This window comes from Zeus faber (genome assembly GCF_960531495.2).
Source record: "Zeus faber genome assembly, chromosome: 22".
NCBI classification, from domain to species: Eukaryota; Metazoa; Chordata; class Actinopteri; order Zeiformes; family Zeidae; genus Zeus; species Zeus faber.
Window position 1 is genome coordinate 25,212,669 of NC_137209.1, and position 21,459 is coordinate 25,234,127.

Consider the following 21,459-nt stretch of genomic DNA (forward strand, 5'->3'; position numbering starts at 1 on the left):
GAGCCTGGGATCGATTGCACCAAGCCTTGGCAGCACATCCCCCCCACCCTCATCCATCTCCACTGGCTCCCTGTCAAAACCCGTATTTCCTACAAAACCCGACTACTAACCTACAAATCCCTCCATGCCCTCGCCCCCCGGTACCTAACAGACCTTCTCCACCCCTACACCCTGTCCCGGAAGCTGCAGTCGTCAGATACGGGTCTGCTCTCCACCTCTCGCACAAGGCTACGAACCTTTGCGGACAGAGCAGCCGCCACCTTCTGGAACTCTCTCCCCACTGACATTTGAAATGCTTCATCCTTGGCCACTTTCAAGTGCATTTTGCACTTTATAAATTTATAATTTGTACTTAATTTTGCTCAGTCTTGTAATTATTTTAACTTGTGATCAAGTCAACCCTAAAGTGATCCTAAAAGTAGTCACAAATGAGCATTTAGTAACTTACTTTTCAAAAAGGAAACGTCCCCAGAGCATTACCCCGAAACCTCTAGTTAGGGTCTGTTTTTCTCCTTTCACACATCCTTCTCACCTTTTACACTCCTCAACAGTTTGCATGCCTGATTATTATATGAAATTATAGTTATTTAAGTAAATAGTTGACATTACTGAGACTATTTATAAAACGAGTCATACTAGTTATAAATCATTCTCAGTGTGCTGTTGTATTCATTACATTACATTTCATTTAGCAGACGCTTTTATCCAAAGCCACTTACAATTGTTCAATCACCGACGGACGCAGCCATCAGGAGCAATGAGGGGTTAAGTGTCTTGCTCAAGGACACTACAGCATGCTAGCAGGAGGAGCCTGGGATCCAACCAGCAACCTTTAGATTACTAGACCACCAGCTCTACCGCCTGAGCTACCATCCCCCAATTCAGTTAGTTGTATTCACTGTATTCAGTGTGTAATTAGCAGGATAATGTGCAGCCAGATATCTCTTTATAACCTCTGTCAGTCTCTTTTTTTGAGAGAGAGCGAGAGAGAGAGAGAGAGATCTGTGAAGTTGAAGAGAAGAACAGGACCAAAATTAATTTGTGAGAGGAGAGAGAAATGCGTGAACTGGAGAAAGTGAAGAAAGGTTAGGGGCATAGCTAGATAGATAGCCGGATGGATGGAGTCTGGATCTCAGTAACATCTAATTTGCTTCTCCTGCTTAGTTTGAGGGTGTAGTGGAGAATGTGGAGGTGGGAAAGAGGAGGAGGAGGATAGTGATGGATGGAGAAGAGAGATTGAAAGTGGAGGAGGAAGTTGAGCGATGGAGTGACAGAAAGTGGAGGAGGAAGCAAAGTGACGGAGAGACAGAAAGTGGAGGAGGAAGCGGAGTGATGGAAAGACAGAAAGTGGAGGAGGAAGGAGTGATGGAGAGACAGAAGTGGTAAGGACTCGCCCTCTCTCCATCTCTCTTCCGCTCTCTCTCCCTCCATCTTTTTTCTTCCTGTCTGTTCATTATTCTTTTGCTGTGGTAGCCAGAGACAGGAAGTGTTTCTATGGTGATGGCAGGAAGTGCTGAGACAGTGGGGGAGTGTGTGTGTTTCCCAAAGCTGGGTTGGCAGCATCCCAGGGGCCCTTAAAGGGCCTTCAGGGTTCGGTGTTAAATATATTTCATATTTTAACCTGTTAAACTGGTGAAAATATTAAATATTATCGATGAACAAATATTAAAGTTGTTTAGCGCAGATCTGAAACTCCAGCTTTAACCCCGACCCAGTGTGTGTGTTTCTCACATTAACGCTTCCTGACGCTACTGTGGAGCACTGAAACCGTAAATATTATATAAATACATTGAAGAATGAATACGACTTTGCAGATAGCAGATAGACAGATAACAAATGGATCTATATTTATGTATTAACAGCGCAATACATCGTACACATAATTAATTTACATGTATGTGTGTGTGTGTGTGTGTGTGTGTGTGTGTGTGTGTGTGTGTGTGTGTGTGTGTGTGTGTGTGTGTTCCCTTCCCAGTGGAATGCAGAGAACTAGATGTTTGCATTGAGGAACACGCACACACAGATGTCCTTTGAGTGTGTGTGTGTGTGTGTGCGCTTGCTGCTCTTTATGTGCACATCTGCCTACGCTTAGTGTGTGTTTTGTGTGTTGGAATGTGTGTGTGTGTGTGTGTGTGTGTGTGTGTGTGTGTGTGTGTGTGTGTGTGTGTGTGTGTGTGTGTGTGTGTTATGTAAGCCAGGTAGTGCCTGTGGGAATGTGTGAGTGCACGTGGTTCATAGTTTGTACAGACGTGCCTCTATACTTTGCTCGGTGAAAATAATACAATAAGTAACAATATAGTGATAATATAATCATATATAATAATGCAGTCATTTATAATATAATATGTAATAATATAGTGATAATATAATCAGATATCTAAAATATATCTGATATATCAGATATCAGATATCTTAGATGTTCTAAAAAAAAAAAAATCATATATAATAATGCAGTCATTAATTATATATTATGTCATCATATAGTGATAATATAATTATATATAGTAACATAGTCATTCATAATATAATAAGTTTTTTTCCAGCCATTGATCACAGTCTCAAAGGGCTTCAGATTTCACATAGAAACCAATGGGGCTGTCTGGTATGGACCCCAACCTATGGAAAAACTCCCAGAAGACCCCTTGGGAAACTGTTTCCCAACCCAGGACGACCTCTACCCAAACCCCAACCCTGTTTCCCAACCCAGGAGGATCTATACCCTAACCCTAACCTGCACAGCACTGCCTGTAGACCAGGTCAACTTTAAACCCTCACGCCAGAGGGGAAGAGGCCGTTATTAGGTCCAGGGTGGGTAGGTGGTGGTGTATATGTAATAAAATAATAATTATATGGGTTATGGTTATCATATAGTGATAATATAATTATATATAATTACATAGTCATTCATGATATAATAATATGTTATCATATTGTGTCAAGTAAGTTTATTTCTACAGCTATTAATCACAGTCTCAAAGGGCTTCACATTTCACATAGAAACCAACAGGGCCTCCTGGTGTGGACCCCAACCTATGTAAAAACTCCCAGAAGACCCTTTGGGAAACTGTTTCCCAACCCAGGACAACCTATACCCTAATTCAGTTTTCAACCCAGGACAACCTCTACCCTAACCCTAACCCTGTTTCCCAACCAGGAGAACTTATACCCTAACCCTAACCCTAACCCTGTTTCCCAACCCAGGACGACCTATACCGTCACTCTAACCCTGTTTCCCAACCCAGGATAACCTATACCCTAACCCCAACCCTGTTTTCCAAGCCAGGACGACCTATACCCTAACCCTAACCCGCACAGCACTGCCTGTAGACCAGATCAACCTTAAACCCTAACGGCAGAAGGGAAGAGGCCGTTATTAGGTCCAGGGTAGGTCGGCGGTGGTTATATGACTATATGTAATAAAATAATAATTATATGGGTTACGGTCATCATATAGTGATAAATAATTATATGTAATTACAGTCATTCATAATATAACAATATGTAATAATAATGTGTAGGGCTTCATATTTCACATAGAAACCAACAGGGCTGGACCCCAACCTATGGAAAAACTCCCAGAAGACCCCTTGGGAAACTGTTTCCCAACCCAGGACGACCTTTACCTTAACCCAAATCCTGTTTCCCAACCCAGGGTGAACTATACCCTAACCCTTACCCTGTTTCCCAACCCAGGACAACCTTTACCCTAACCCAGGACGACCTATGTCCTAACCCGCACAGCAGTGACTGTAGACAAGGGCAACCTTCAACCCTAACACCAGAAGGGAAGAGGCTGTCATTAGGTCCAGGGTGGGTCGGTGGTGGTAATATAACTATATGTAATAAAATATTGTATGTGGGTATGGTAATAATCTATATGTATGTGGGTACGGTGGCACAGTGCATTGCGCCCACCTGGGGCGCTATTGGTGCTGTGCTCCGGTGGGTTATCTCCTGATCAGGTTCCTTTCTGTGTGGAGTTTGCATGTTCTCCCTGTGCTCACATGGGGTTTCCTCCATGTAACATCAGTAAGGACCCCCACCCAAAACATGGGCTTTCCTACTTGTAACATTAGTAAGGACCCCGAACCCTGAAGTATGTGTGTTGGTCACCATTACCATCACTGCATGTGTGTGACAGATAAAGATCCTTCTGAAAATATTATTATTACTGTAGTGAATCATCTACCGGAAGGGGGGGGGGGGGGAGTTGCATCCCCCTCAGACATTCCACAGGCTAGCTGAACCCCTCTGCAGCCATGCATTAAGCTATCACATGTAGCATCTCTATACTGGACTTACTTCAAAATAGCGGCAGGTGTTTATGTCTGTCATTCCTTTGCCCTGGGGTTTCGGTCTGTGATGAAGGAAGTCAGCTGAGAGGTAGAATCAGAAAGGATGGAGGAAATGAAAGAGGGGAAGCGGTGCTGCAGGGCGGTCATCTTGGATATATTTTTAGACTCAATCTTGTTTTCGTTTGAATGAAAACTGGAACAGTGGCCTCAATTCCTGCTTCAGATTAGAGCTCCCTTTCGCTCTCTCTTTATTGCCATGGGAACCAGGGATTTACATCGCCAAAGCAAGTGTGAAATGAAACAACAAACAAAAAATGTAAATAAATGTACATACATGGAAGAATTGTGATTTTGCTGTTATATATATATATATATATATATATATACTCTATAGACACTGCATCGATTTTTCTTTGAAATTAAGGTATTTGTTGTGTGTACAATGTGTCTATGTCCTGAGATCAGCACATTGCAGTGGTCAGTGCAGGAATACACAGGTGATGGACAGTCCTTCATGGTGCTTGTGTTCCATTGGACACGCCCTTTCCCGCTCATAACAGCTACATATCTTGCTGCTGTGTTTGCACATTGCTGTGCTCCAGTAGGTAAGTAAGTTTTTTGTGTTAAGCCATGTTTTCAAAGTAGTTTTGGGTGGTTGAAATGTGCGGGCAGTATGTGTCCATGGTCCAGTTGGCAGGTGGTTAGAAAGTGCAATTGGGTTTCCACTTCCTGTTGGGTGCAGCAGGTGTTTCCACCTCCTGTTGGGTGCAGTGGGTGTTTCCACTTCCTGCTGGGTGCAACGGGTGTTTCCACCTCCTGCTGGGTGCAACGGGTGTTTCCACTTCCTGCTGGGTCCAGCTGGTGTTCCACTTCCTGCTGGATCCAGCAGCTGGTTCCACCTGCTGGGTGTAGCGGGTGTTTCTACCTCCTGCTTGGTACAGCGGGTGTTTTTATCTCCTGCTGAGTGCAGCAGGTGTTTCCACCACCTGCCGGGTGCAGCCGGTGTTTCCACCTCCTGCTGGGTGCGGTGGGTGTTTCCACCTCCTGGCGGGTGCAGCGGGTGTTTCCACTTCCTGTTGGGTGCAGCCGGTGTTTCCGCCTCCTGCTGGATGCAGTGGGTCGAACCAGGTCTGCAGTTGAGGCCTCTCTCGACGGCAAAGCTGTGCTTGCGGAGTCTCTCCATCCTCAAGGATTTCCTTAGTTTTGGATGGGTCACAGCGATCAGATTATTGAGGGATAAATAGCTTTCCAGTTTGCTCAGATTTTGTCCAGTTTGTTCTGGTTTCTTCCAGTTTACTATGGTTTTTAGTTCATTCTTTCCAATGTGTCAAATGGTTTTCTTTCTGTTCTGTTCTCAGCCACCTGCTTTTAGGACTCTGTTCACAAAAACAAATGATGAGGGGGCTTCTCTCTCTGGAGGTCAGGGCTTTGTTATGGGGTGTGTCAGGGTTACTTTCTTTCAGGTGACTATCAAATTGAAATGCTCTCTATGGAATTTTATATTTAGTGGGTATCGTTTAAATTCAGCTCTGCATGCATAATTTGGAGTTTTCTGTTGTGACGTGGAGAATGGATTTGCAGAATTCTGCATTTTCAATGTGGTGTTTGTCCAATTTTGTAAAATCTTGGTTGGTGAGTGCACCTCAGACCCTGCCACCATAAATGGAAGTAGGTTCTATAACTGAGACCAATATCTGAAGGCAGATTTGAATTGCGATGTCCAGCTTGATGTTCCTTCTGATGGTGTAAAAAGCCCTTCTCGTCTTGTCTCTCAGCTAGTTCAAAGTTTTTTTTACGGTTCCCTGTAGTGCTGGTGTTTAAGCTGAGGTAGGTCTAGTTTTTTTTTAGGATCTAGAGCTATGGGATCTCGAAAAAATTGATGTTTCAAGATTCAAGATTCAAAAGGTTTATTCGTCACATACATATACAGTACATACTTCCATACATATATGCAGTGAAATGTCAACGCAATGCACCTGGTGATTATGCACAATATGTTCTAGACTGAACACTAGCTACGTAATTTCAACTTGACTAACTTACTGAAACTAACTGATTCCTAAAACGTAATGCAGTGAGTAAATAGAATAATATTGAATAAGAATAAAATAAAATAAAATAAAATAACTCAAAAGTAATACAGAGTGGGGGTGCAAAATAGAAATAAAGGTAATAGACTCATGTATATGGGATAGGCTATTATGTATTTACAGATATGTGCATTAAAGTGGCATGTGAATTAAGTGAGGTATTGTGTGCGGAGATATACACAACAGTACGGCACAGCAATACAGTAACACCGAAAAGAACAGCATACAACACATAATGTAATTACCGGGTCTCAGTGAGGACCCCTGGTGAGTTCAGTGTTGATAGTTCTTATGGCTTGTGGGGAGAAACTCCATTTCAGTCTCTCTGTCCTCACTGTGTGACTGAGGAGGCTCTTGTCCGACTGCAGCAGCTGGAACAGTCCGTTGTTGGGGTGGTGAGGATTCTTCATGATCCTGCGGGCTCTGGACTTGTGGATCCTCACGAGACCTGGAATTTCTTCAGCTGCTCGATGTGGTAAAGACGTGGCCTTGCCTTTCTCACCAAAGTGTCTATGTATAGTTCATGTTAAGTCCTCCGTGATGTGGACTCCCAGGTACTTGAAGCTGCTCACCCTGTCGACAAAAGTCCCATTAATCACCAGCGGTGCATGCGTCCTCAGTTGTAATACTTCTCCTAATACTACCCCTAAAGTCCACAATCAGCTTCTTAGTTTTGCTGACGTTCAGGAGGAGGCTGTTGTCCTGGCACCAGAGTGACAGGTCGGCCACCTCCTCACGGTAGGCCTTCTCATCGCCGTCATTGATCAGGCCCACCATGCCGGTGTCGTCAGCAAACCTGATGATGGTGTTGGAGCTGGACTTGGCCACACAGTCATGTGTGTACAGGGAGTACAGTAGGGGGCTGAGGACGGAGCCCTGGGGGGATCCTATGTTCAGAGTGAGGGAGCTGGACATGTGCCTCCCCACCCTAACCACCTGGGGCCGGGCTGTGAGGAAGTCCAGGATCCAGGCACACAGCGGAGTATTCAGTTCAAGCTCCTTCAGCTTGACAGCCAGTCTGGTGGGGACTATGGTGTTGAATGCTGAACTATAATCGATGAACAGCAGTCTCACATAGGCCCCGTTCCGGCAATCAAGGTGCGTGAGCATGGTGTGCAGTACCTGGGAGACCGCGTCATCCTTGGATGTGTTCTGCCGTACACGAACTGCAGCGGGTCCAAGGTGCGGGGGAGGCATGTGCATATGTAATCCTTAATCAGCCTCTCAAACACTTCATGACCACCGAGGTGAGGACGGACGGTAGTCATTTAGGCAGGCAGGAGAGGCGGACAGGAACGACAGTGGACCTCTTGAACCAGGACAGGACCACTGATTCAGCCAGGGAGGCGTTGAATACCGTAGTAAGCACTGGGGTTAGCTGGTTAGTACAGGTCTTCAGTACCTGACAGAGTACATATTGTATGACGCAGCTATGTAACTGTCCATATTTCGGGATACAAGACTGTCGTTGTACACGGCCATGCAAGCATTCAGAAAAGTTTGTGGGTTTGGAGACTGGGTCTTTTTTGGAATATTGTCGTTTTGGTCTTGGTCAAGATTCACTGTCAAGGCCAAGAGATGGCAGAAGAGAGTGTAGAAGGTGCAGGTGGTGTTGTAGCCCTTCTTTGAGTGGAGAAGGGAGCAGCAGATTGTCTGCAAACAGGAGGTGTTGGACTTGTGTGTCTGCTTGTCTGATGCCAGGCGCTGCAGACTGTTCCAACGCCCTCAACGGGTCATCCATGTAGACGTTGATGAGCGTCGGAGCTGCATCCTTGTCTGAAGACTGTGTTTTTTCCCAGTCTTGACAGGGAACTTGTTGATGGTGTACATGGAGTTAGTGATGTCGTAGGTTTTTCATCACTTTATAACACTTTGTACAGCAGACCCTCGTGCCAAATCGAATCACAGACTTTTTTGAAGTCAACAAAGCTGGCGAATCATTTGCTTTTGTTTTGGTTTATTTGGTTGTCAGTTATGGTGCTGAGGGTGGTGTGGTCTGTTGTACGATCATTTAGTAAAAAGCCAATTTGGGATTTACTGAGGACGTTTTTTTCAGTGAAGAGGTGGAGGAGTCTGTGGTTGAGGATCATGCAGAGGTTGCTGTTGACACAGATCCCACCATAGTTATCGGGGTTAGGGTTACGATGATCAGTGCTCGGTTCTGAATATTGGGGAAGATACCAGAGCTCAGGACGGTGTTCCAGAGTTTTAGTGCAGCCAGGTGAAGTTTCATAATTTCATGTAGGATGCCGTCAACACCACAGGTCTTGTTGGTGTCCAGTGATTTTATTTTCTCCTGTAGTTCTTTCAGTGTGATTGGGTCTAGATAGTCTATATGGTTGTCTCTAAACATTGTTGTTTATCTTCTTTGTGTTTCTGCTGTTTATTCTTCTCTATCGGACTAATGAGATCAGAGAAGTGCTTTACTCATACAGTGGGATGGTAGCTCAGGAGGTAGAGCTGGTGGTCTAGTCATCTAAAGGTTGCTGGTTGGATCCCAGGCTCCTCCTGCTAGCATGCTGTAGTGTCCTTGAGCAAGACACTTAACCCCTCATTGCTCCTGATGGCTGCGTCCGTCGGTGTTTGAACAATTGTAAGTCGCTTTGGATAAAAGCGTCTGCTAAATGTAATGTAATGTAATACAGTACATCTCCATCTTGGATAGGTATAGGTTTGTTTAGAATGTTCCAATTTTCCCACAATGCTTTGTTTTCATGAATTCCTCAGTGGCATGTAGCTGCTTTCTAATGTGTTGTTCTCCTTTCTTCCTTACTCTGTTTTTATTCAGTTCGGTCATGTTTTTGGCTTGATAGGTTCCTTTGTTTCTTTCTAAGGTTATTACTTTCATTGTCAAACCATTTGTCCTTGATGTTTTTTTTCTGTTTCTATTTGAGGCATTTAGGTTTGATGAAGAAGCTGAAAGGGCAAATATAACATGAAGGTTTTCTACTGCCCAGTTTCCATCTTCACTGTTGCATCGAAAGGTTATTTTTTCACCAGAAACTGGTCTCACAGTGACACCATTACACCATCAGTGATGGAGTTATCTACTGTACTGTGACCCAGAGATGAGCTGTAGGTGTACTTACCATTGGAGTCCCCCCCAAGCCTTGTACCGTTGACTATGTACAGGCCCAGCGAACAACAGAGAGTAAGAGTTGTGACCCATGTTTGTTTGTTGCTTGGTGGTAGTTGTGTCTGCGAGGGGGTGAATGGGAGAGGGGGTGTGTCCACCTCTTGGGAGGTCTCCCTGTGTGCTGAGTGTGTCAGCTTCTCGTCCTGTCCCGGCATTGAGGTCCCCACGGACTGCAATGTGGCCTTGAGACTGGAAATGGTTCAGCTCCTCCTCCAGGATGGAGAACATGTCGTCTTTAAAAGATGGGGATTCCATGGGGTTATGTACTGTAGGTAGCACGCAGGAGGATGTTTTCCTTGGTTGAGGTAAGTTCCTTGTTTATTTCTAACCCAGATGTTAAAAGCTCCTGTTTTGATGATCTGAATGTAGTGGGTTAGTTGTGATTTGTACCATATTAAAATGCCTCCTGTTAACTTAGTGGATGCTACTAGCAGCTCTGTACACCATGTCTCCTGTAGAACAATGATGTGTTTCCACATTCTTTGGGGAAGTCTGGGTCTCCGCTCCTAATACCAAAGGCAGTCGACCTCAGACCTTGTATATTATATAGTATACAGGATGAATATCTCTCTTCCTAGCTCTTCCTCCATCTCCCTCTCGCCCTCTCTTTCTCACCCCCCCGTCTCTCTTTCTCTCCCTCCCTCTCCTCTCTGTCTCTCTCACCTCTCTCCTCTCCCTCTGTCTCTCTCTCTCTCTCTTTCTCTGTCTTCCCTCTCCCACTCTTTCCCCAACGCTCCCTCCCCCTCTCTCTGTCTCTTTCTCTCCCACCTCTCTCCTTGCCCTCTCTCTGTCTCGCTCCCCCTTTCCCTCTCTTTTTCCCCCACGCTCCCTCCCTCTCTCTTTCTCTCCCACCTCTCCCCCCTCCCTCTCTCTCTGTCTCTCTTTCTCTCCCACCTCTCTTCAACCTCTCTCCCTCTCTCCCTCTCTTTTTCCCCACGCTTCCTCCCTCTCTCTCTCTGACATGCCTCTCTAATCTGCTCTCTCTCTCAAAGTCAAATTTGCTCTATTTACGAGAACTCTTCCATGACCAAAGCATAATGATACATAATTATAATGTTACACAACATGTAGGAAAATACATTTGGACAGTAATGAAATTAGTAAATAAATGAATAAAAAATGATAGTAACAATAATAGTAAAAATTATAATAAAAGAAATAGACAATAATAAAAATAGAGAAAGATTAACAAGACAGTACAATAAAGTAAAAAAAAGGTAAAGAACAGGTACCATAAATGTGTGTCCCTCCTTTTATGACTTCGATGTATTTATTTTATGTAGGATGTATGTAGGACATTGCTCGGCTATTTATATCAATTGTACTTTTTAGAATTGTATTAAATGCAGTGTTGTTGTCGTCTCTGATGTCCTGATATTTGGGGAAACTTGTGAAAGTCTCCTCGGCTCCAGTGGGAGCCCGGCCTCCCTGGGTTGCCAGGTCTGACGGTGGCGGGCTGCAGCAGCCCCGCCTCTCTGGGTTGCCAGGGCTGACGGTGGCGGCCATTGGCCAGCAACCGGTCAGATATCCTGCAGTGGTGAACTGTCTGTTGAGGTTTTGTTTTTCTATTTTGATTGCTTATTTGTTTGAGTTTAATTCTTCGAAGGGTGATGTCACTGTTCTGACGGTACCTAGTGTTGGTCTGCGAGGGATCTGGTAGTCTGTACAGCCTCAGGACCAGATGATTGAGGGGACTCTTGTCTATGTTGATCGCTTGGGTTTTCAGGGCTTGATAATAATAGGAGAGCGCGCCGCTTCTTTTGAGCTGTTTCCAGAATGTAATGCCTCCTTTTTTCAATATGAATTATTATGGGATGTTGCATGCACTGTTTGGGGGTTCTCCTCTGGACATGGCTGTTTGTCCCACTTTCAAAATCTTGGTTTTAAAGTGAACCTCACACTTCACTGCCATTTATTTATGTCCTGTAAGTAAGCAAGTCAAGAAGTCTGGAATTTAAGATGCTGGAGAAAACCTTCCCCACATTCCTGCTCACACAGATGGTGGTAAGCCTCCATCTTGAATGTGTGTGTCATTCACAGAAGTAGTTTCCAAAGGGGGGGGGGGTCACAATGTGAAGCCAAGCCTGGGCTCCATGGCAACAGTGCTGGAGGTGTGTGTGTGTGTGTGTGTGTGTGTGTGTGTGTGTGTGTGTGTGTGTGTGTGTGTGTGTGTGTGTGTGTGTGTGTGTGTGTGCGCGCGGAGCAGAGGTGTGTTTCCTACGTGTGACACTTCCATGAGAATCTATCGATCTGATGAATACTCTGATTGATCTGCTTCTTTAAACTGAATCTACATCTGAGCACATTCATCCCGTGGAAACCCAAAAAGGATATATATCTATATATAAAATATACTATATACATATACTATACATATATATGGATATAGTGTATATATATATATTATATACTTCAAATAGTAGATATAAAGTATATACATATATAATACATACATATAATGTATATATATATATACTGTATACACTATATCAATATATTACATATAGTAGATAGTTTATTAAATATGTAATATAGTATTTACAGTATATGCATATGGTATATACAGTATATGCATATGTAATATAAACATATATGGGAAATATACTATATGTACTGTATTTACAATATATAAATATTGTGCATATATAGTATGTACTGTATGTATACAAACCATCTCTACACATCCCTGCTCCCATTTTTCTTCATTTGTTGCTGAAGAACTTTCTCCTCCTCCTTCATCCCTCCAGCTTTATCTCACACACACACACACAGACAAAGGAGTGTTTGTGTGCCTCGGTGTGACTCTGTGGGGGGGGGTCCTCAAAGCGACAGGACGCTTTACATAACTTTCCGTCTGAAGCCTCTTGCTGCTTCCTGTCCAGCGAAGGAAACCAAGCAAACTGATTTAAAGACAAGACACATCTATCCCTCATTCCACAGGAGCTAGAGTAGCTGATCCCATCCGCAGCCATGCATTCTGCTAACACATGTAGAGTGAGGCGATGGAAGGTGGTGCGATCCCTCCTTCCAAATTTAAAGCAAAATGATTTTTTGTTTCAAAATAATGAAACAGGAAAAAGCCCAAGTTTTGGCAACATGGGAAACAGACATTTAAAGATCAGGTGGAAAAGAAAAAGTGAAAATATGAAACCTAAAAAAACAAACGTGTAAAAATCGAAATAGCTCAAGATAACCTTATATATGCACATTCGTCTAGTATACACAACATGTACATATTTGACCCAGAACCCCAAATGAGAAGAGAAGATGTGAAGCGCTGGCGTCTCAGTCGGAGCTGTAGCATGGTGCCCCCTGGTGGCGCCGGGCAGTGTTACAGCTTCTTATTGCGGTCATCACATGTGGAGGGGGGAATACCCAGAATGCACTGCAGCATCCTCACACAGGCTGTTTGCACTACTCTGCAAATACTGCAGCACATATAAGCACAACTCTGCAGTTTCTCACTCAGTTGAAACATTTTTATTCTTTTATTTCTTTGTTTTCAACGAGTGAGTGAGGATGTCTGCAGGTTATTCTATAGTTATTTTATGATTTTTTTTTAGCCTTTATAAAGTGCTGTTTCCTTGACATGGGTTCTGTGCAGATGATGGCGGAGTACAGCTCTCTGCTCAGCGACCTGTCGGAGAACATCACCAATGAGGACCTGGGACAGCTGAAGTCCGCCTGCAAGGACGACATCCCTGAGGACCAGAGCCACAGCATCACCTGCTCCAAAGACTGGTTCACATACCTGGAGGAGCACCACAAGCTGGCACAGGGTGAGAGGGAGGGGGAGAGAGAAAGACAGCAAGAGGGAAAGAGGGAGGTAGAGAGAAAGATAGAGAGAGCGAGAGAGGGAGGGAGAGGGATACAGAGAGAGAGAGAGAGAGAGACCGAGGGGAAGATAGGGGGGTGGGGGAGGGAGAGAGAGACAGGGAGAAAGGAGGGAGGGGTAAGGGGGGAGGGAGAGAGAGACAGGGAGAGATGATGGCGAGGGAGAGCGACAGGAAGAGGGAATGAGGGAGGTAGAGGGAAAAAGAGAGAGAGAGGGAGGGAGAGGGATACAGATAGAGAGAGACTGAGGGGAAGAGAGAGAGGGGAGAGGGGGAGAGATAAAGACAGGAAGAGGGAAAGAGGGAGGTAGAGGGAGAGAGGGGGAGGCAGGGAGGGATGAGAGGAGAGAGGGAGGGATTGAGGGGAAGACAGATAGAGAGAGAGAAATGGCAGAAATAGTGTAACTCAGAAAGAGAAGAGACGTAAAATGAGATTAACAAAAAATATGCCAAAAAATTGAGTTAGCATGGAGTAGCACTATGCTAACTAGTGAGCCCAATACTAGACAGCATTGTACGACTAGTTAGTATTGTACTACCAGTTAGCATTGTCCTCCCAGTTAGCATTGTACTACTAGTTAGCATTGTACTACTAGTTAGCATTGTACTACAAGTTAGCATTGTACAAACAGTTAGCGTTGTCCTATCAGTTAGCGTTGTACTACTAGTTAGCATTGTCCTACTAGTTAGCATTGTACTACCAGTTGGTATTGTACAAACAGTAGCGTTGTCCTATCAGTTAGCATTGTACTACTAGTTAGCGTTTTACTACTAGTTAGCGTTGTGCTATTCCATGTGGAACGGTTCAGTTCCAGGATCCAGTTTCCACACTTGGCAGGCTCTAATCGGACGTTGTGCTCTCAGACAACTTGTCCTACATCGAGCACATCTTCGAGATCTCCCGAAGGCCGGACCTTCTGACCCGGCTCATCGAGTACCGCACCACGGTCCTCAAGATCTCCGAGGATGACGAGATGGACACCAAGCTCACACGCATCCCCTCTGCCAAGAAGTACAAAGGTAACACACCCTCACCCTTTGACATGGAGGAGGGGCCTTAGAGGTAGGGTGTTGGGTCTTGTAGTAGAAACGCTACTCCTCCAATAGGCGCTTTTGGCACCAAACCGTTGTGGGGACCCCCCGAGGGGAACTAGGAACTGGGGATGTCCCCAACAACAAATACCTTCACAGGTTTTTTTTCTAGTTGTAATCGTGCCACTTATAGGAACGCTGAAGTGACGTCTGCCAATGGGGGTTTGAGCTTTACTTCCTGGTTCCGTTGGATTGACTCTGTAACTTTCACTGATTTCACCTTATCAGTCCATCTAAATGTGTTTCTAGACAAATTAGAAGTGAAATAATCCAGTTTATGAATCTTCGTCATATCACATTGATGAGGCACTGAGATTAAAAAAATCAAAAAGACGGTCGCTGTAGTGCGCAGCAACCACCACCAGTTCGCACATGTGAGCAGTCCAGACAGGACTGGTCTCTCAGCGCCTTTCCTACTTCTACTCAAAGTCCTAAATCCACTGGATACATTCTGTGCTGGAGTCATGTGGGAACAGAATGTGGATGTTATGTTAAAGGTCGTTTCCTAATTCTCCTCCACTCTCGACTCGTACAGTATGATTTCAGAAAAAAGTCCCTACGCCTGTGAATTGAAGTGTGTGGGAATGAAAACTGTAACATTTCTGTACAGTAGGGGTGGAGCCAAATCCAAATAAAGCTCAAATTGTGGATTTTGACCAATATTTATTTATTTATTTTAAATAAATATTCAAAAAATAATTTGTTTTCAGGGAGAAAAAAATAAACACTGGGAAAAATGGCGATTGGATCCGAACCGGGGAGCTCGGCCGTAAAGACGAGAAACTGAAAGACGTCTGGTCTCTACTGAGACAGGGCTTTATATTTTTTACTTATTTTATTATTTTTCTTCTTAAAAATGCTGATCAGACCCTGTGCGTGTCTTTTTTTCGGGACCAAGCGCTTGGCTTCCCCACCAGCTGTGGAGGGCGGAGCTGGAGAAAGAGCGAGGGACGGGTGGAGAACATTCCTTCTCCTGAGGCAGAGAGTGTCGGGGTTGAAAATGATCACACTGATTTAATCATTTTGGGTTGGGGTTATTGCAGCCAGGGACTGGGGCTCTGGACCCGCTCAGTCTACAGAGGGAAGAGTCTCTGGGGTGGGGAGACAGGGAGCGCAGAGCTGGTCAATGATCCAATTCTGGGGGTTCAAGTTCATTCAAGATTCAAGATTCAAGATTTTTATTCGTCACATACATATACATACTTTCATACATATATGCAGTGAAATGTAATGCAACGCACCCGGTGATAGCACACAATATGTCCTAGGAAAAAAAATAAAAAGTAAAAGTAGAAAATTCCTTTCTAATAGACCGACTAACTGACTCCTAAAACGTAATACAGTAAGTTGAATACTTATAGAATAAGATAAAAATATATAGAATAAAATACAATAAAAATAAATTGAAATAAATGGAATAGATAGAGGGAATATGCCTATGTATATACAGATATGTGCAATTAAAGTGGCATGTGAGTGTGAATTAAAGTGGCATGTGAATGTGAATAGTGTGAGGTAGTGTTTGGGATAATACAGCACAGTATACAACAGTACAGCGCAGCAATACGACATCACGAACAACCCTGAACAGTGATACAGTATGCGGTACAGTATGCTACATACAGTACAGTAGGTAGTGGAGCCTCGTGTATGGCTCAGTTAGGACCCCTGGTGAGGTCAGCGTTGACAGTTCTAATGGCTTGAGGGAAGAAACGCCGTCTCAGTCTCTGTTCTCGCTGCGTGACTGCGGAGGCGCTTGCCTGACCGCAGCAGCTGAAACAGTCCGTTGTTGGGGTGATGAGGATCCTTCATGATCCTACGGGCTCTGCTACTACACCTCCTGGTGTATAACTCCTGCAAGGGGGGGAGGGTAGTTCCAGTGGTACGTTCAGCTGAACGCACCACCCTCTGCAGGGCCCGCCTGTCCTGGGCAGTACAGTTCCCAAACCAGGCAGTGATGTTGCCTGTCAGGATGCTCTCCACTGCTCCAGAGTAGAAGGACTTGAGGATCCTCACCGAGACCCGGAATTTCCTCAGCTGCCTGAGGTGGTAGAGACGCTGCCTCGCCTTTCTCACCAGAGTGTCTGTGTGAACAGTCCATGTTAAGTCCTCTGTGATGTGGACTCCCAGATATCTGAAGCTGCTCACCCTATCGACAGAAGTCCCATTAATCCACAAGGGCGCGTGCGTCCTCGATTGTGGTCCACGCCTAAAGTCCAGAATCAGCTCCTTGGTTTTGCTGACGTTCAGGTGGAGGCTGTTGTCCTGGCACCAGAGTGACAGGTCAGCCACCTCCTCGCGGTAGGCCTTCTCATCGCTGTCGGTGATCAGGCCCACGACCACGGTGTCGTCAGCAAACTTGATGATGGTGTTGGAGCTGGACCTGGCCACACAGTCATGTGTGTGCAGGGAGTACAGTAGGGGGCTGAGGACGCAGCCCTGGGGGGATCCTGTATTCAGGGTGAGGGAGCTTGACATGTACTTCCCCACCTTGACCACCTGGGGGCGGCCTGTGAGGAAGTCCAGGATCCAGGTGCACAGCGGACCATTCAATCCGAGCTCCATCAGCTTGACAGCCAGTCTGGTGGGGACTATGGTGTTGAAAGCTGAACTATAATTGATGAACAGCATTCTCACATAGGCCCCCTTCTGGCCATCCAGGTGCGTGAGCGTGGTGTGCAGTACCTGGGAGACCGCGTCATCCGTGGATCTGTTTTGCCGGTACGCGTACTGCAACGGGTCCAAGGTGCGGGGGAGGGAGGCGCAGATGTAATCCTTAATCAGCCTCTCGAAACACTTCATGACCACCGAGGTGAGGGCCACCGGACGGTAGTCATTCAGGCAGGTTGGAGAGGCGATCTTCGGCACAGGAACGACGGTGGACCTCTTGAAACAGGACGGGACCACTGATTCAGCCAGGGAGATGTTGAATATTGTGGTGAACACCGGAGCTAGCTGGTTAGCACAGGTCTTCAGTACTCGCCCAGATATGCCATCTGGATATGCCCGCAGTTTTCCCTTGTTCACCCGCATCAAAGCCCTCCTGACCTCGTGCACGGACACTGAGAGTGCGCGCTCATCCCCAGCCGTGTAACTCCAATTAGCCGGCGAGCTAGCGGTGTTGCTGCCAGACTCGAACCGCGCATAAAAGGAGTTCAGTTGGTTGGCCAGGGAGGCGTCCACACTCGTGGCTGGGGAGGAGCTTCTCTTGTAGTTTGTTATTGTTCGCAGCCCCTCCCACAAGCGTCTTGTGTCCCCCCGCTCCATCTGCAGCTCCACGGTCTCTCTGTACGTCCGTTTGGCGTCCCTCACCGCCCTCCGCAGATTGTACGACGCCGCTTTGTAATTGTCCATGTTACCAGATACAAGACCGTCGTTGTAAGCGGCCGTGCGCGCATTCAGAGCGCAGCGGATGGATTTATCAACCCATGGTTTCTGGTTTGGAAATATCCGAATATCCCAGCCTCACCATTGTTATAATGTAAATAAGTTAATGTGATTGGAGGGAGGTGTCCAGGATAGTGTAGATGGAGAGGGAAGTGGGGAGAGCGCCTGGTGCGAGTGGATGGAGAGAGTAATAAAAAATACTTATTGCCGTGTTGAGTCAGCAAATAACAACCTGGGATATGTATCCCAGGTTGTTTTTTGCTGACTTGACACCTTAACCCTGGGGTAGTTGTAAGGCAATAAAAGCGGCAATAAATATTTTTTATCCAACAATGTTACGGATTCCATGTGGGAAAGGGGCTTTAGTGGTGCGGTGTGGGGTCACCGCAGCGTGGAGCCGGCGGGAATGAAAGAACGGGTGGAGAAAGTTTCTCCTCCTGAGGCAGAGTGTAGGACAGGTTGAAAATGATCACACTGATTTGATAATATTGGTTTAATAACAGATGTGTGTGCTGCACGACACCATGTCCGTCAAAAACTAATCAGCAGTGATCTCCTACGACCACGATGCACTTGTGGATATAAAAAATTCTTTGGGAATGGGACTTTGGGACATTTTATCCGCTGATCCAGAGTGGCCAGCGGAGGTTCTATGTGCCAACACGATCAACAAAGAAAATAGCAACAACAATGCAGTCGCTGTTCCAGGGTAGCACCCATGGAGTAAGCTCCACGGTAAACGAGTCGGCATTCGGACCAGAATGAGGATGCAACCTTACCGTCGACCTCTGCCAAGCATCCTTGCCAACATCCAGTCCTTGGAAAAAAAGGTGGATGACCTTCAGGCGACTGCTGCATCCTCTGCCTGATGGAGACATGGCTGGACCTACTGGTGCCAGACCACACCATATGTCCAGTCAAGTCCTTCTCCGTGTTCCGCGCCGACAGGTCAGAGGAGTCCGAGAAATCCAAGGGTGGAGGCGTCTGCCTCATGATAAACAGCAGCCGGTGTAACTCCAACAACATCAAGAGTCTGTCCTGCTCTGGCTTGCCGAACCTAAATCATGAGATGTCATGACGTCCATTCTACCTCCCCCGGGAATTCAGCACGGTCATCATCACGGCAGTTGATATTCCACCGCAAGCGACCACCGACACAGCACTATCAGACCTATATGATGTGTTGTGCGGACTTCAAAACAAACGTGGCTGTGGTGGAGGCTAGGGACTTTAACAGGGCCAACGTTAAAAAAGTTCTGCCTTATTTCAATCAACACATCACAGAGGAGAAAGTTCTTTTGACCCCTGTTACACGCCGTACAACAACGGATACAAGACCGTCTCGCTCCCTGCTTTCGGGAAATCCAATCTCGTTACTTCCTGTTTACAGGCTGTGCATCGTACGTGGAAAGGTAGCGATGAGGGACGTAAAGCGGTGGTCAGACCAATTAGAGGCTGCGCTACAGGACGCTCTGACTGACATCAACTAGGACTTATTCCAATCAAGGTGCAGTGACTTAGGCGAGTTTACGGATGTAGCTGTGCGTTTGATCACCACGATAGCGGACAGCATCTAACTATCTAACCAGAAACCGTTGGTCGATAAATTCATCCGCGGCTCTCTGAATGCTCGCACGGCTGCTAACAACGACGGTCTTGTATCCGCCAACATGGACAACTACAAAGTGACGTCATCCAAACTGCACACACACACACAGACACACACACACACACCTGTTCTGCCCCCCCCGTCTGTATTGTGACATCATAGCATTGTAACGGTAGTATGACATTGGGACATAGCCAGACAGAAACGCATGCAGTCAATCTGATCACGCCTCAGACTCGGACAACATCTCTTCGATCAGCCTCGTCGTTACCCTTGAGAAAAGACAATCTGTGAGTTAATTCATGTTATTTGCTGTATGCAACTCTGCTGCATTTCGTCGATGACAACGTATTAACAGGTTATTTACATCTGCATAGAGATTGATCCGTCATCGGCATATTTCTGTACTGTTCCACAGTTTTACACCACTAGAGTTGGCACCACTAGTGATTAGAATTTGAATTAAATTATTTCCATTCCTGCTGCATTTCTGTTCATTTGTGCCGTAAAAATTATAATTTGTGCCCCTATGGTATTTTGATATTCAACATATTTTGTGAGATGTTATGTAACTTTCCATCATTCTTTGAGTGACCAAACGTTCTGATGTGTGCGGGACAAAATACATTTTTATTGATTTGAATTGATTTTTATTTAAATAATATATTAAGAAAAAATACATTTTCCTTATTTTTGTGCATATTCTGAAATGAATCTGGCAACTCCCAGAATACATTTGGCGACCCCCAAACTGTGGGTCGGAACTCACAGATTGATTCCTGGTCTAGTCTATTGCAGTCGGACGTATAACATACTGTACATCTGAGGAGAACCATACTGATTTAATAAACTTATTATATAAAAATAGCCCTTGTCCCCGACACACAAACCCAAACCTAAAATTCTTAATTCAGTGTGATCATATTCAAACTGTCCTACATGCTCTGCCTCCGGAGAAGGAATGTTCTCCACCGTTCTACCTCTCTCTGTCCACTCGCTCCCTCAGTTCCGCCCTCCGGTGCAGCCAGCGGGGAAGCCAAGCGCTTGTGCCTAATGTCCCCGCACCACACCCCTCATTGTAAAATACACGTCTCGGGTCTGAGCGGCATTTTTAAGAAGAAAAATAATAAAATGTAAGAATATAAAGCCCTGTCTCAGACCAGACGTCTTTCAGTTTCTCGTCTTCGCAGCCGAGCTCCCCGGTTCAGATCAAATCGCCATTTTTCACAATTTTTATTTTTATTTTTCTTCTCGAAAAACAAATTATTTTTAAAATATTTGTACGTCATAAATGTTGGTAAAAACCCACAATTTGTGCTTTATTTGGATTCGGATCTACCCTTACTGTACAGAAATGTTACTGTTTCCATTCTCACATGACTCTTAACGCGACACATATCGTGTGGATTTAGGACTTTCAGTGCAAGTGGGAAAAGGTATTGATTTGATAACAGCTTCACCAAAGTCCCCCCTCCCCAAACCGAGCACATTGTCATAATCTCCGCCTTCTTCTACTTCCCCTCCCTCTCCTTACCTGTCCCATTAGTCCAACTCCATTCACCTGCGCACACAGCTGTTCCCGATCTGTAATCTAACCCCTATATATGCCTCTCTCACCAGTCACCCATTGCCAGTTTGTCTTTGATGCTTGCACCAGACTCTCCAGCGTTCTCCGGACTGATTCCCTGCTACGGACTCTGCCTCGCTCCGACTACATATCCTGCCTGCCACTCCGCCTGTCTTCTGTCTGCACTCCTCGTTATCGAACCTGCCTGTCCCCCACGATGTATCCTGCCTGCTCCCTGCCTGTCTTCCGTCTGCTCTACAAATAAAAGACATTACCAAATATCCCTGCCTGTCTTTGTGCTGCAATTGGGTCCTAACCACACCCGTTACAGTACAAACTGGCCAACAATGGACCCAGCACACAACCCCGAGTTGCTGGCACGCCTGGGAAGGGTGGAGTCACAGCTCCAACACCAGGAGGCTGTCCGAGCCTCCACCTCAGCGGACGTTC

At 45.6% G+C, this 21,459-nt stretch overlaps 1 protein-coding gene across 1 annotated transcript in view; it reads left to right on the forward strand.

The window, feature by feature from the left end:
• pea15 (proliferation and apoptosis adaptor protein 15) overlaps nucleotides 1–21,459 on the forward strand; it is a 42,376-nt gene that overhangs the window by 11,233 nt on the left and 9,684 nt on the right. Inside the window, exons 2-3 of the mRNA XM_080022986.1 lie at nucleotides 13,126–13,300; nucleotides 14,219–14,374. Coding sequence (XP_079879112.1) covers nucleotides 13,126–13,300; nucleotides 14,219–14,374 — 331 coding nt within the window. The remainder of the gene's footprint in view (nucleotides 1–13,125; nucleotides 13,301–14,218; nucleotides 14,375–21,459) is intronic.